Source organism: Thrips palmi, unplaced genomic scaffold, assembly GCF_012932325.1.
Source record: "Thrips palmi isolate BJ-2018 unplaced genomic scaffold, TpBJ-2018v1 HiC_scaffold_10, whole genome shotgun sequence".
Taxonomy (NCBI): Eukaryota; Metazoa; Arthropoda; class Insecta; order Thysanoptera; family Thripidae; genus Thrips; species Thrips palmi.
The window spans coordinates 8,257,772-8,272,451 of record NW_023144621.1 but is presented as its reverse complement, the minus strand read 5'-3'; the positions used below and the strand labels follow the sequence as shown (position 1 = coordinate 8,272,451).

The window sequence follows — 14,680 nt, the reverse complement described above, 5'->3', positions numbered from 1 at the left end:
TCGTTAGCTTGCCCGGTGGCGGCGGAGGAATAAAAGCAAAAACGGCAACCCCGTCGGCGAAGCGCCTGGCGGTAGGCCGCGCGCGGACGGCAGGGCAGCCCTGTGCGGCGGACGGCCTACCCGCCGTTCGGCGGGCGCGCAGGCGTCGGTCGGTCGGCAGGCTGAGGTGTCTCTCGCACTCGTGGGCCTCCCCGTAGGGGTGCGAGAGAGACAGAGCGACGGAGCACGCAGTTCGAGTCGGCAGTGGCGCCAGGGCCTGGACGGCGGCAGTCCGGTGGACACCGGTCACGTCGCTGGCGGCGCAGTGCCGCGGTCACCGACCAGCCGCGGCCATACATCACTCAGCGGCAGCGGCAAGGCACACGCACACCAAATACTCGGCCCGCGTCAGCCGGAGAGAGGCGGGGCGGGGCGGGGGCAGGCGGGGCCGGGCCGCGGGGCGGGGAGGGGCACTTGCGGCTTGATTAATCCCGCAAACCAACATTCCGTCCCGGGCCCCGCGCTTGCCCTGCGCTTGCCCTGGGCTCGGCCTTCCCATGGGCGTGGGCGGCGCAGCGGCGGAACAACGACAACAAACAGCAAAACGAAAGCAGAGTGCTGTCGAGCACCTCGCCACGCAGTACGCACGCGCCACGCCAAACACGGTGTACCGAATTTGCGATTCCGACTGCTCGGGGTGGGGTGGGGTGGGGCGGGGCGGGGCGGGGCGGCGTGTTCCCGCGGCAGACAGGCGCACTCGAGGCGCACTCGTCGGCCCGCTTGTCGCGCCAGGTGTGTCAGCCTACGACCTGACAGTGTGGCAGCCAGGCGCAGCCAGGCGCAGCCGAGCCAGCTGAAGCGCAGGCGCGGTTACGACCGCACCACCGCACCACGACCGTGACATCACGCCGCTGCGAGGATGAATGTCAGATGAATGTTTTACAGCCTGCCCGTTCGGGCTGGTGCAGCGCAGCCAGCACCGGCATCGCGGCGAAGCCTCCTGCACGACCCGCCACCGGCACACCAGCCGCCCGCCTGTAATATTCATCCAAAAACAAAAACACGCCAGACAATAACAAAAGTTGGGAGTGGGATACCGGGAGCAGGTCGGCCTGATGGCGCGGAAGCATGCCAAGGCTCGCGTGCGGCGCGCGGCCGCCCCGGGGGGCTGCCTGGCCGGGCCTGGCCGGGCAGGGCAGGAATGGGGACAGTCACCCCGCAGCCGGTTATACCAGGAATATGCCTCCCTCTGTTAAAGCGCGTACGCACGCAGGGCCGCCAAGGCGCCACGGCCGGCCCGGGGTGCCCTAGGGTGCCCGGGGGTTGACGGACTGCCCCTGTCGCGCCAGTGCGGTGCCGCCAGCACGCGCGCGTCCTCGTTCGCCTGCTGCGGGACGTTCCGTCGGTCCTTGGAATGCAGGCAGTCCCCGGCGCCCCGGCCGCAGACTCATCCCTGGGAGTCGTTTTCGTCGCTCTGTCTCCCTCGCGCCTACAGGGGACTCCCCACGAGTGCGAGAGAGGCAGAGCGACGAGAACGACTCTCGGAATGTGTCTGCCGGCCGCTCACATGGCCGAGGGCGACGGCCTTCGCTTTGGCGACGCCCACCCCCGCCAGGAATGCGGCCACTTCCCGCGGCAGGCCTCGCTCGCCACGGCCTCGGCCAGCCTCGGCGTGCACTTCCGGTATGCCGTCCTGCGCGCCAGTGTCCGCAGAGGCCGAGGCCGGTCTGCAGTGGAAAACTTTGGCGACGAGCCGAGGCCGGGTAGGCCGGGCAGGGCAGACCGGGCCACTCGGCCAGGTAGTCGCAGCGGAAATTGCACCGTGAGGGGCTGGGTGGTGCGGTGGAGGCTGCATTCCATTTTCCGAGACATTTGCTGTGCGCTCACGTCCGGTCCCGGCTGGCTGCCTGGCGGGCTGGCTGCCTGGCGGACGGTGGATGCAGTGTGCTGTCCGGCTCGGCCACAGCCGGCACGTGCTGCACCAGAAGCCCACCGGACGCGACCTATCCGCTAATAATATCGCCAGGCACGCTCTGCGTCGCTACGCGTCGCTCTGGGCACGTGTGCCACGCGGCGAAGGGTCGCTCTAAACGCGGACGATCAATAGGACGGGGACGGGGTGCGAGCGACCGGCCGCTTGCAGCCCAGCCGTCAGGCCGGGCCAGGCCGGGCCAGGCAGGGCAGCGCGGCCACAGCCGGGAATTATTAATGGATTCACTTGCTACACCGGCGGGGTGGGCCAGCGGGCTGGTTCCGAACGGCCGCTCCAGTCGCAGTCTCTCTCTCTCGCTTGCACTCAAGGCGCGTCCCGCAGGTGCGGGGGTGCGAGAGGGACAGAGCGCAGTTCGGAAGTACACAGGAAGGGCCAGGGCCTGGGCCAGGGCCCGGCGGGGGTCAGCGACACGGCCCGGCCCGCGGCCCGCCACGTGATTTAAAGGCAGGGGTGCTACGCGGCGCTACGCGCTAAAGGCTAAAGGCACGGGTAAAGGGTGTCGTTTCCAAATTGCAAAACAGCGGGGCTATTGACGACGCCCGAGGGGCCCCCGTGGGGATTGCGGGTCGGCTGGGGTGCGGTGGGGCCGCGACAGGCTTTGAGAGACTCGGGCTGGGTCAGTCAACCCTCCCCGCCCCGCCCCGCCACCGGCCGACCACCACCGCTCGGGCCGCCACGCCACACGCTGACGAATGGCCCACATCCCTCTCCGAGGGCTGCACTAGGCCCTTGGCTGGGCCCTTGGCTGCGGCGGCTGGTGGAAGTACTGGCCAGGTGCCTTATCCCAAGATCGCCCACCTCCCCCTCCCCCCTCCACTTTGCCTCGCATTATTCGCAGTGTGGGGCCCATCACATTACCTGCTGACCCACATCACATCACATGCCGAGGGGGAGCCTCGCACTCCACGTGCGTAAGTGTGTGTGTGTGTGTGTGTGTGTGAGCGAGTACTTAAGGAGGCGGTCGCTTCCGCCTTATCTCCTCCCCCCTCCACTCGGGGCGAGGGGCGGGGCGCGCGGTGCGTGCGCGTATTTACGAGGGCTGTTCACGCTCGCACAAGTCGCGACCAAGTTGCGCGCCCTGCACCCGCTTTAGCCGCCCCGCAGCCAGCCACCCGGGTGTGATGGAGCCTAAACAAGCGTCGGTGCGAAAAACAAACGGCCGGGATGAGAAGCAAAGCCGCGCGCACACGACGTCGCTCCCTCTCTGTCCCTCTCGAAGGGGGGCGTCCCTGTACAGGAGAGTGCGAGGGAGACAGAGCGGCGACAGCGCCTCTGCGGCGAAATGAGGCGGCAAACCAATGGCGTGTTTGTTTGGTTTCGCCAAATGCAAGCACGAGTGCGAGCACTAGAGCGGCGCCCGAGGTAGTCCATATGTGCACGCCTCTTTGTGGCATCTCTTTGTACTGCCCCCTCCGAGCACAAGTTCGACTTTCTTTCTGTTTTCATATGTTCTGTTCTGTTTTCGCGGTTTTTTTTGCACGCACATAAAGAGCCCGGCACACGGGAGAAGTTGGTGTGTGTCTGGTCGGCCCTCTGTGTTCCACCGGCGCGCCGTTCCAGAGTCACTCCAGCAACACTCCAGCGGACCCTCTAACGATGCAACCCCCTCCCTCCCTCCCCCTCTCTCTCCTCTCTCTCTCTCTCTCTCTCTCTCTCTCTCTCTCTCTCTCACACACACACACACACACACACACACACACACACACACACACGGAGGACCCTCCAGTAAGCTTCCTTCCGGTCCCAACCGCGCCGTCGTCACGTCTGTCCCTTCGTGGAGGTGCTCGCCAAAGGCACGCGCCAACAACAACAACAGCAAAAACAGCAACAACAAGTCGCAATGTCTCTGGCGCCGACCCAGTCCCAGCCCGCATTGACGGCCCTGCAGGCTCGCTCCGAAATGCCGATATGCTATGCGTCTCTCTCGCACCCGCGGCGTCCCCGGGAGCCGTTCCTAGCGGGGTGACAGAGCGCGCTGCAGTTCGGAATCAGACTTGTCCTGCTGCTCATTAGCGCCGTTGCGTGGCAGTGTGGCAGTCTGGCAGTGTGCAGCCCGAACTAGCTTCCAGGAGCCAAGCGGAGCCGACTGAGCGGGAAGCACGGCGGGCAGAAGATTCAGATTCAAAATGGGGTAAAAGCAAAAGCACGGCGAGCAGGAGATTTAAATTCAAAATGGGGTTAAGCACGGCGAGAAGAAGATTCAGATTCAAAACGGGGTTTAAGCACGGCAAGCAGAAGCACGGCGAGGAAGGGGAAGGGGTATGGGGTGAAGCGAGCCAAGCCACACACAAGGAGGCGCGCAGATGCTGCCAACCCCGTATACACGTTCGCTTCGGTCGGGCCCGATATGTGATACACGCGAGAGGTAGTGTTTGTTAGAGTGCGCGCGCGCAAGTGCCTGTGTGTGTGAGGGCGGGGGGGTTGTTGTGCGGCTGTGTGGGTGCACGCGTTGTGCTTGCCGAACAGGAGGTTGGCGCGGTGCGGTGTCTAAATGCATCCCGAACCCCTTGCTTGGCTACCCACACAGCCCCAGTCCGCCCACCCACTCGCTCCTCCGCAGGCCGCGACTGCCGGCGCCGCCCACAAGTCCCGCGTGGGCCTTTGCGGCAGCTCGTACCACGCTCACGGCCTCACGGCGGTGCTTTTCAATGTGTGTCGCCGTGCGCGGCAGGGAGGCAGGCAGGCAGGCAGGCAGGCAGTGCTGCCCCTATCTACCAGTTTCTGAGTGAATGCGCACGGGACAACAGGGGCGCGGATATTCCGATCAGCGAGGCCTGCCGCGTGCCGCGTGCCGCGGGTGGGGAGCGCGTGGTACGTGCGGCAACACCACGTCGCGATGTTGGCGCGCCTGCGGGAAATCTCCACGCAGCCCCCTGGTGCGCCGCCTACTTCGGGCGAAAAATGAAAAGTGGAAAGTCGAGAGTTGAGCGCCGGTATCGGTAATGGAAAGCTCTGACTACTTATACGCACACACCAGCACCGCGACGTGCGTCACGTGTGTGTGCGTGTGGGTGGGTGTATTCACGCATTGCGCCGCCCGAACTAATCTCCCTCAATTAGCGCGGCCCTGTTTTTTTGGTGTTGTTGTTTTTTGTTTCGACGAAGCTGCCCGATGAAGCTGTCGGCCGGCGTGCCGGCATAATGAAGCAAAGCCGAAGGCTGGCACGCTGGCCGGGCCGCCATGTCGGGCCGCCATGCCGGGCCGCTATGCCGGGGCGGCAAAGACGCGAGCGCGGCGCGGAGGAGGCGGCGACGCGGTCAGCCTCATTACTGGCGACTTAATTAAACGCCCGCAATCCGCGACGGGGAAGGGGGAGGGGGGTCGACACCCCCACCCGTCCGCCGGGCTGCCCTTTTGGCAGACGCCACGCCGCCAAACGCTTTTATTGCGGTCGCGCGTGTACAGTGTAGAGCACGCGTGTACAGCACGCAAGCAACACGGTCGTCCAATGGGCGGCCGCTCTGGGGTGTGCGAGAGAGAAAGAGGCAGACGGAGAGGGCGAGTGAGTGCGTGCGAGCAAGGGAGAGAGATGGAGAGAGAAGGGGATGGGGGTGTTGTTGGATTAAGGGGTCGGAGTTTTGTGTTTGACAGGAAATAAATAATCACGTGATAGGGACTGCGGTAGTGGTGGTGGGAGTGTGTGTGTGTGTGTGTGTGTGCGCGCGCGCGCGACTTGTGTGAACCGAGCGTTGCAGGAGTTATATGGCGTTATTTATTCTTCGCAAGTTACCATAAACAAGTTCCCATGAAAAACAACCGCGCGAGGAGATGAAAGGAAGGAGAACATGGTAAAGTCGGATTACGTGTGTACAGTGGTGTACAATGTGCAGCTCCGTCGGGGGAAGGGACAAGCCCGGCACGTCGCTGTACCGTCGCGAATGATAGACAAACAACGACTTGGGCTTGCTAATTGGCCTCGTGACATGGGGCGCTCCAGGGGTGCGAGAGAGACAGAGTGTCGAAGCCGCACTGTGTGGAATCGGCCTGCTGAGGGAGGGCGAACTCGCACGGCAGCAGACAGGGAGCCCAAGTCGGCCCGGCAAAGCCACAGCATGCTGATCGCAGACGCACGCGTTGTGCCGGGTCGCGGCTCCAGCGTCTGGGCCCGGCCGAGGCCGTGGAGGCCGTGAAGGCCGTGTTGGCCCGGGGCGGTGCTCGTTACGACGCCAGATCGGTGGAGGCCGCCGGGCCGAGGCAGACGCGCTGAAAGCCGCGCGGCGCGGCACGGCACGGCCTCGGCCCGGCGGCCCAGGTGCGGCTGCCGAGGCCCTCGCGGAGGCCGGGGCCGGGCCGGAGACAGGCAGGTTAAGAGAGGAAAGGAACTGCTCCCCAACCGCGCCCCGCTTTCCATTAAACTTAATGAACTTTCTGCAGCGGGGCGCTTTGGCCCTTTGGGGCCTTGTCCTTTGGAGACCCTTAAGAGCGACAGGGCGGCCCCGCGGCCCCGCGGCCCGGGAGTACAAAGACCTGCCAGCGATACCGCGGCGCGCAACGCCCCGGATTTATCGCGCAGTGCGACAGCACCGCGCCGTCCGTCATGACGTCATGTCGACGGCGAGGTGCCAATCAGAGCGCGGACACCCGCAGCCATCCATCGGCCGCGACCGCCAAAAACGCGCTGGCCGCGCCCGGACTCGAACCCGCGCCAACGCGGCGCACGGGGCCGCTCACACGCGACACTTGACACGGATTGGCGCAAGGCGGCGAAAGGGCGAAAGGGCCCGCCAAGGACCGCACACAGCTTTGAAACGGGTTCAGCCCCCCGCTGCGCCGCGCACCGCCACGCACCGCCACGCCCTCCACACCACGGCCCTGGCCTTGGCTTACCGTTGCATGCCCGACGGCCCAACCCAGTCCAGGTTCGCGGTGACGGCCGGGCGACCAGGCGGCCGCCCTGTCGACGGCCAGGTAAGCAAGATAAACGACGGCTTGAGGGGCGGCCGGGCGGCGGAGGCATTGTATCCCTTTAACGCGGAGGAGCGGCCCTCCACCCTTTAGTCCCTTTAGGCACGAATGCCGCCGGCTCTCAGTTCGAATAGGGGACCAACCTGGCGCGCACACACTGGCAAGCCCGTCTACCTCTCCCTCTTTCTCCAGGGGCACCAGCTCACTCACTCCCGCAGTGCACGTAGGGACTCCGGGACCGCCTGGGCCGGGTTGGACTCGGTTCGGCTCGGTTCAGGGTGCGGGCTGCGGTCTTTTGCTGCTTCCGGAGGAATTGCGGAACGTGCCCACTATGCGGCGCCCGGGGGCAAATTATTTTACCTCAAGTGGCGGTGCGGGGAGAGGGGGAGGGAGGGTCGTGTCGCTGTCCTGCTTCCGTCGTCCTAAATGTAGTGCGGCCTTCTGGCGAGGAGTTGGGCGGGGTGGGGCTGCGCTGCTCCTCCTCCTCTTCCTTCTCAGCGCCTCTCGCTCACACAGTCTGCGGTCGAGACGGAGTGAGCGAGAGAGGCATTTCCAAAGGAAAGGGGATAATCGGGCCGTTGCTCCGAGCCGCTCCAAGCGAACAGAACCGGGGGGCCGGAGATTGAGACAAGTTCGTCTGCTCCTCCATGCACGCCGCCGTCGCCGCCGTCGGTCCGTGTGTCTGTCTGTCTGCCCGTCCGCCCGTCAGCACTGGAGGGAAAGGCCGCCAGACTTGATTACCGCCGCCCGATTGGTCTCGAAAGGTTGACAAGCTTTGCGTCGCTTCGCGTGTCCCTGGCAAAGCGCCCCCCCCCCCCCCCCCCCCCCCCCGTGAGCCACCGCCGCGGCATCGCTCATTGCCGAATCGCAATCGACCTTCCCCCCGCAGGCGATGACGATATCGAGGCGCACGGATACCATCGCGAAGCCGATGTGACCCGCACCATTCCGCCCGGCACCAGCGCCTAAAAGTGAGAAGAAAAAATACCGAAAAAAAGATGAAAGTGTCGTAAAAATACACACGCGCGTCGTTCGATGAAAACCGTGCGAAAGCCAATAGAAAGGCAGTGCGGGGCGGGGCCAGGCGGGACGGCGCTGGCAACATGGCGGCAGCGTGAGGCGTCCCGACGTCCCTGGCGTGACAGCCCATTGGCGGGCTGGAGGTCGCCGACGATAAAATTGAATAAAGAGGGCGCGAGAACACGCGCAAAAAAATGGACCAATAAAGTTAGCATAAAAAATGACTGTCTGCACGGAAATTCCTGCGGCCGACTTCGGCCACGCCAGCAGAGCAGCAGTCCGACGACGGAAGGGAGGGAAGGCCTCCTCTTCTCCCGTGGCGACACTATCCCGGGGGCTTTTTACAACAGCCCGAGAGATAAATCCGATGAAACGCGCTGACGTTTACAGCGCGCTTTTTGCCGCCACATCGTTCACATCTTCCAACGCACGCCTCGCGCCGCCTCGCGCCTCGGCCGGCCTCGGCCTCCAGATGGCGCTGCCGACGGCACCGGCGGCCTGTTTGGCTGTGGCGTTTGGCGAGCCTGCGGCGTTCAGCGCGCCAAAGTGCAGTCTGCGTCTCTCTCGCACTCATGTGGCGCTCCCCACGGGTGTGTGTGTGAGAGAGAAACGGAGCGACGCAAGCGCAGTTCGGGATGAGGCTGCTTTGGCGCTGCACTTATTCGCCTTGCCAGCGAAACGGGGTCGCCCCTCGGGTCACCCACAGTGCGCTCTGTCCCTCTCGCACCCCTGCGGGACTTGCCGGACGCCCCGCGAGTGCGAGAGAGACGGCGCGCAGTTCGAGCTGCAGCGCGCCGCTCACTTGGCCGCCGCCATCTGCTTCTGGTTTTTCCGCGCCGTGCCTCGCTCCTCGCGCACACCCTCCTTCTTGTCGACGCGGAACGTGTCGCGGCGTCGCGGCGGCGCTTTCATGAACCAGAGCAGCGCCTCGCCTCGCCGGTCGGCAGCGCGGCAGCGCCGAGGGAGTGAGAAAAAAATCAAGCAATATCCTTTGACACGCGTTTCGCGGCGCGACCAACTACCGCTCGCGGTGCGGCGCGGTGCGAGGCGCCCCTCCCCTCCCCCCTCCTCCTTTCCCCTTTCACACGCACAACTTGGGCACATCGCCGAGTTCCGTCCCGCCGGTGCGTGATGGCGGCGGCGAGTCGAGATAGACGCGCGACCGCGGATAGAAGCCGAGCAGGCAGGCGGATAGAGGGAGAGAGAGAGAACCTCACAATCGCAGCGCAGCGGGCTCATTCCGAACTGTTGCCACATCGCTCTGTCTCTCTCGCACCCCTGCGGAACGCCCCACGAGTGCGAGAGAGGCGGAGCGTGGTTCGAGTCGCAGAGCCATAGCTCGAACCTCATAACGGCAGCGAGATTGGCCTCCGAGGATCCTGCACCGCCGCGTCGCCGCCTCGCGAGGATCACATAACTCACGCCGGGAGTCATTACACGCACCTGGAGGCGGGCCGGGGCGGGCTGGCCGCGGCTGGCGGCGGCGGGGCGGCCGCGCGGATACGAGCACTTATAGATTCGCCGCCCCCTCTGAGTACGCCCCAACCCGACACCCCGGGCCGGGCCCGGTGAACGCGCTGGCGGCGCTGGAAAAGGGCTCCAGTTACAGTGCAGGCCACGCTGGAGCGGCTGGAGCGGATGGAGCGGCGGCCTTGTTGTCGGGGCGGCAGAACCGTCCACGCCCGGACCACACAACTGCGAGAATTTGTTATCGCTTCACGACAAAATCACGGATGACATTTTGCTATATGTACGCAGCAGCACAGCAGCGTGCGGCGCTCGAGGCGGCGCTACACAGCCGCCACTGCAAAATTTAAAATTTACAGTATATTTTTGGAAGTGACTTACCGGCCGCCGACGCGAGGAGGGCATGGAGGGCGAGGCTGAGGAGCAGGCCCGCCGCCGTGACGCGCAGCGAGCGCAGCCAGGGCTGCTGCGGCCGCGACCAGGTCATCCTACGCCTCCCGACCCTGCGAGGAGAAGAAGAAGAAGAAGATGAGCCACAGGGTGCGAGAAAGGCGCGTGCAATCCGCCGTCCGGCGCAGCGTCGCGAGGACGCCGTCGTGGATGTCGCTGGGGGTGGCGGTGACAGCGCGTATAAATTGCAGTCAGGTTTCCGGGAAAACAAGACGGAAAAGAAGTGATAAGCTGGGCGCCGGGCGATAGGGGTGTGGGGTGGGGGGCTTCGTCGCCCCACTCAAGGAGGTGCTAAACACACAGCTAAAGTAGGCTCTCGCTGTGTATGTACAGCCTGGAACACCTGAGCCCTGCGCGCCCTGCGCTGTGGCCATGGCCGCCTCCACGGCGTGCTGCGGTGCGGTTTGGTTTGGTTTGGCTTTCCTGACGACGCGAGTCAAAGTGCGACCGACCCTCAGGTCCCTCTGCTTCGGCCTTCGGCGGCCCGAACGAGGTGAGGGCGTGGAGGACGACGGTGAGGACTCAACTCCCCGCTCTGCGGTCTGACCCGCCCCGCCCCGCCTCGCCTTGCCCCGCCTCCGCCCAACGCAAAACCTTCAAAGCGGGCCAACTTTCGTCACCTGTTTCTGAAGCAGCACCACACCGCGCCAGGCCAGGACTCACGTAGGGGAACAAATGTGCAGAAATCGTGGTTTCAGCTGATTTTAAGCAGCTACTGCGTCCTATCTAAGGCGGGAAATCGTGCTCCCTCAACGGGTCGGTGGTCTTTGGACGTCCCTTTAGCGTGTCTTTGTGACCGAGTGCGATTTCTAGCCTTAGATTAGAAACAGTATTGCCGCAAAGTTGGTGAGACGGTGTCAACTGTGTAGAAATCGTGGTTTAGGCTGACTTTTAGCAGCCATACGTTATACTTAAATAGTGCTGGGCTGTCCTGTGTAACGCGGACGTGCAGGTATCGAGCCGAGGCCGTGCAGGCCGTCCGAGCGACGGTCGGGTCGGGACGTGCACCTACCCGCCGCCACCGCCATGCCATAGGCCGCGCCGCCCCCTCCCCGTCACCCCTCCCCCCCCCCCCAGTGTCTGGAATGCCGGGAATGGCGATAAATAAACGCTGGAGGCACAAAACTAAAGGGTCGCCGCACCACCACGCCACCCTCGGGGCCTCCACGGCCTGCACGGCCTGCACGGCCTCCACGGCCTCCACGGCCTCCACGCGGCCCCAACGGCCTCCACGCGGCCCCAACGGCCTCCACGCGGCCCCCACGGCCTCCACGCGGCCCCCACGGCCCCACGGCCTCCACGCGGCCCCCACGGCCTCCACGGCCTCCGAGCAGCTGGCTCGCGGACAGTCAAGGCAACGAAAACAGACAAAATGACAGGAGGACGGAAAAACAAGAAAAAAAGAACGACCGAAGTGAAACGACACTCGTGTTTTGAATATCCCCGCACCTTTTTTCCAGTGTACGTGTCCGACAGCGGAATCGCAAAAGCCCACTCACTCAATTTTTTTTTTTCTCTCGTTTCTGCGGCTCGAATCACTTTCCGGGGTCCGAACACGACGCGCTGACACACGCGCGTGTCGTGCTGCCCGCGGGGCGCTGCGGGGGGCGCGAGGGAGAGGGACAGAGAGAGACGCGGGCGTGACTGCGTGCGCGCGAGACAGAGAGGGGAATCGGACCGGACCGGGCCTCCGGACGGAAATAGGTCGCGAGACAATAAAAATGAAAAGTAATAATGGCGGCGAAACCAGTCCGGCCTTGTTTTTTTCGGGGGAGGGAAGGGGGTTGAAAAACCAGCGTTATCAGCTTACCGCGTGCGTTCGGGGCGTGCCTAAAGGGCCTAAAGGGCCTAAAGGGGCTGGAGGCGACGCTGCTTTGAAGCGAGTATTTCTGTTAGGCGTCAGCATAAGCCACTCGCCATCCATCATACGGACGAAAATCTGAGCGTGCCCCCTCCCCCTGTCGCCTCCGCCCCCCGCCCCTCCCGGGGGGCTGGGGGCAGCCTCATTCATCAACTAGCATGTGAAGCATCTTCATAACAGCCACCGCCGAGTACGCACGCGGCGCGGGGCGGCGCGGGGCGGCGCGGGGCACAGGGAGCACGGGATGCCGAGGGGGCGGCCCACTGGAATGCCGAACGAATGGAAAGCGGGCTGCGGACTGGTTCCGAAGCTCGCTCCGTCTCTCTCGCACCCCTACGGGGTGACTCGTGAGAGCGAGAGAGACGGAGCGACGAAACATGGTGCGCGGAACCGCTCCGCTGCTCACGTCGCTGTAAATCACCGGCGGCCTCCTTAAAAGAGCATCAGCCGCTTGCATCCCCGCGTGGGCGGCCGTGGCGCCCTCAGACTCTGCCTGCCGGCCTGCCTGCCAGACTCTTCCGCACGCGGCGGCTCCGTAAAGACTTGACAAACTCTGCCGAATCTTGTTTGCAGAACGGATTAGTCCGGCCTAATTTCTTCGAGGCCACCCGCGCGGGCGCGCAGATAATTTGAGAAACTTGCTCAATGACCCTCCGCGGCGCCGCCCCGCCCCGCCCCGCCTCGCCCCGCCCCGAGCGTCGTGCCTCACAATGACGACTAAGTGACTTACTTCGGGACGGCTCGGCTCGGCTCGGCCGCGGCGAGACGCGACGCCGCGGTGCGCGCGGTGCGGGTCTCCAGTTGACCCGGCAACAAGTTGAACAAAGCGTCAAACGGAAAGCCTCAGAGACTCGGCGGGGCGGAGCGGCGGAGCGCGGGTCGACCCTCAGGGTGGAAGCCGGATCCCTCACCCGCCAGAAGGCGGAAGAGACGTTTCGACGCTCTGTCTCTCTCGCACCCCTACAGAACGCCCCACGAGCGCGGAAGAGACAGAGTGACGAAACGTCGCTCTCTCTCTCTCTAATTGTTTGCTATTTTTGAAAATAGGACGGGGGAAATATCTGAGCAATCTGCGAAAACGTAAACGATGCCATAGCTGACATTGTCCTCTCTCCCTCTGCCTCTTACTTCCTCACGACAGGCATTCCTGATACTGTGGCATCCGTTAAGCCGAGAGGAATCCTCCCCTTACAGGACAGGGCGGCCGTTAGCCGGCATATGGCATAGCTTTCGCTGCGATAACCCTTGAAACAGCCCAGATCTCTCTCTCTCTCTCTACCTCTCTCTGATCCGCTCACACACAGACACAGGCACAGTCCGCCATCCGTCCTAGGGTCCCTTCCCTAGCCGCCCCAAGTCAAGCAAACGCCCCGAAACAAACGTCCAGGGCCGTGGCGCCGAGGCTGTGGCGCTGTGGCCGTTTGCCCATGAACGGGCCATTAATTCGCAGGCCGTGCATCTGTCGATGGCGTCGTGGGCCTGGCCGGGCCTGGGTCGTGGGCACCGTGGCCCTAATTGCCGTCGCAGCCATCGCCCCGTCTCTCTCGCACCCCCACGGGACTCCGGGAACGTCCGCGAGTGCGAGAGAGACGTAGCGACGAAGGCGCGCACTGCTTGGAATCAGCCAGCTGCTGCTCCTCCCCATAAGGCAGTCCCGCCGCCTGCCTGCCACGGCCTGAGGCACGGCCTGCACAACTAACTCGGCTGTCTCTCTCGTACTCACGGATAGCGTCGCATGCGGGTGCGAGAGAGACAGGGCGACGAAAACGACTCTCGGAATCAGTCCGTCGGCGCAGCCTCGCTCCATGGACGACGACGGCGACGCGCGGAGGGACTCGGAGGGACTCCCCGAATTCGGCTTCTCATTAGCGCAGTAATCCTCGGGCAGCCGGATAATGAGGCTTGAGCATACGCGGCGCTCGAAAAGCTGGGCCTACACTCGAATTTCAACCTTTTTTTGCGATCCTACGTCTCTAACCTTTTCCCAATGCGGTGTTCGAATGCCAGCATCTCAATTTCTTTCGACTGGCTGCCTTTTTGGGAACGGTTTGAGCGGAGCCATGTGCAAAAGTGCGTCTGGCATATTTCTACTAACTTAGTCGGTCAAAAATGCCAATGTTTTCATCGATTTATTTAAATTTAATATTTTCTTTTAGGTCCGTCAAAACTAGGTAAGTCTATTTTTGTCGGTCTAATTTAGGTCTGTCATGATATAGACCCTTTAAAACCTGCTTTTCATTCGGAGGCTTACAGCTGTCCTTTTTGTTGCCAGTCCCCGAGCGCGGCGGATGTGTACCGGAAAAACGCTCCTTCTGTAAGCGGAAACAGAGACACCCCCACCTCCCAAGTCCGCAGTCGCGCGCCGACCTTGTCTGTCTCTCTCTCGCTGGCGCATTTTTTTCTCCTCCGACTCCCTCGCTCTCTGCAGCCTCTGCACTCTCGGCCGGGAAACTGGGAAGCGCAAAAAGTTGGTGAGGCGTCATTTGTCACGCGTTGGCGCACATAATCCAGCCAACGGGATTACGCAAGGAGGCCCTGCGCCCGCCGCACCCCGCCCCACCCCACCTTGCCCCACCGCACCCCGCCCCGCCCGGGAACAAGACGGGGTATATTCGTGTTTCCCGGTTTAATTCCATTTAAAGGCGCGCGATGACGGTGCGGTGGCTCGCCGCTATAGCGCCGCTAGCGCCTGCGAGGTCCAGGGTAGGCCGGCCCGCCGCGCAGCCCAGTCCGCGTTCCGAGCGGCGGCCTACCCAGCACGGCGCCCTTCCCGCCCCACCAGCGTGCCTTGCAGTGGCTCAGCACTGCCAGCACTGCCGACCGGACGGACCGGATCCCACGAGCACGCCATTTCATTTCTGGACACGTCTGGAAAATTTGCAATTCCGCGGCCCCGGCGGTGGCGGCGGCCACACGGGGCGGTCTCGCCCTTCTGGAGGGCCTGGAGGAGCTGGGGGTCGGCCGTCGGTCTGTCTCTCTCGCACTCGCGGGGCGTCCCGTAGGG

The 14,680-nt window shown here is 63.9% G+C and overlaps 1 protein-coding gene across 1 annotated transcript in view; it reads right to left on the bottom strand.

The window, feature by feature from the left end:
- LOC117650973 (Ig-like and fibronectin type-III domain-containing protein 1) overlaps positions 1-14,680 on the bottom strand; it is a 119,933-nt gene that overhangs the window by 28,525 nt on the left and 76,728 nt on the right. Inside the window, exon 4 of the mRNA XM_034394652.1 lies at positions 9,747-9,868. Coding sequence (XP_034250543.1) covers positions 9,747-9,852 — 106 coding nt within the window. The 5' untranslated portion in view covers positions 9,853-9,868. The remainder of the gene's footprint in view (positions 1-9,746; positions 9,869-14,680) is intronic.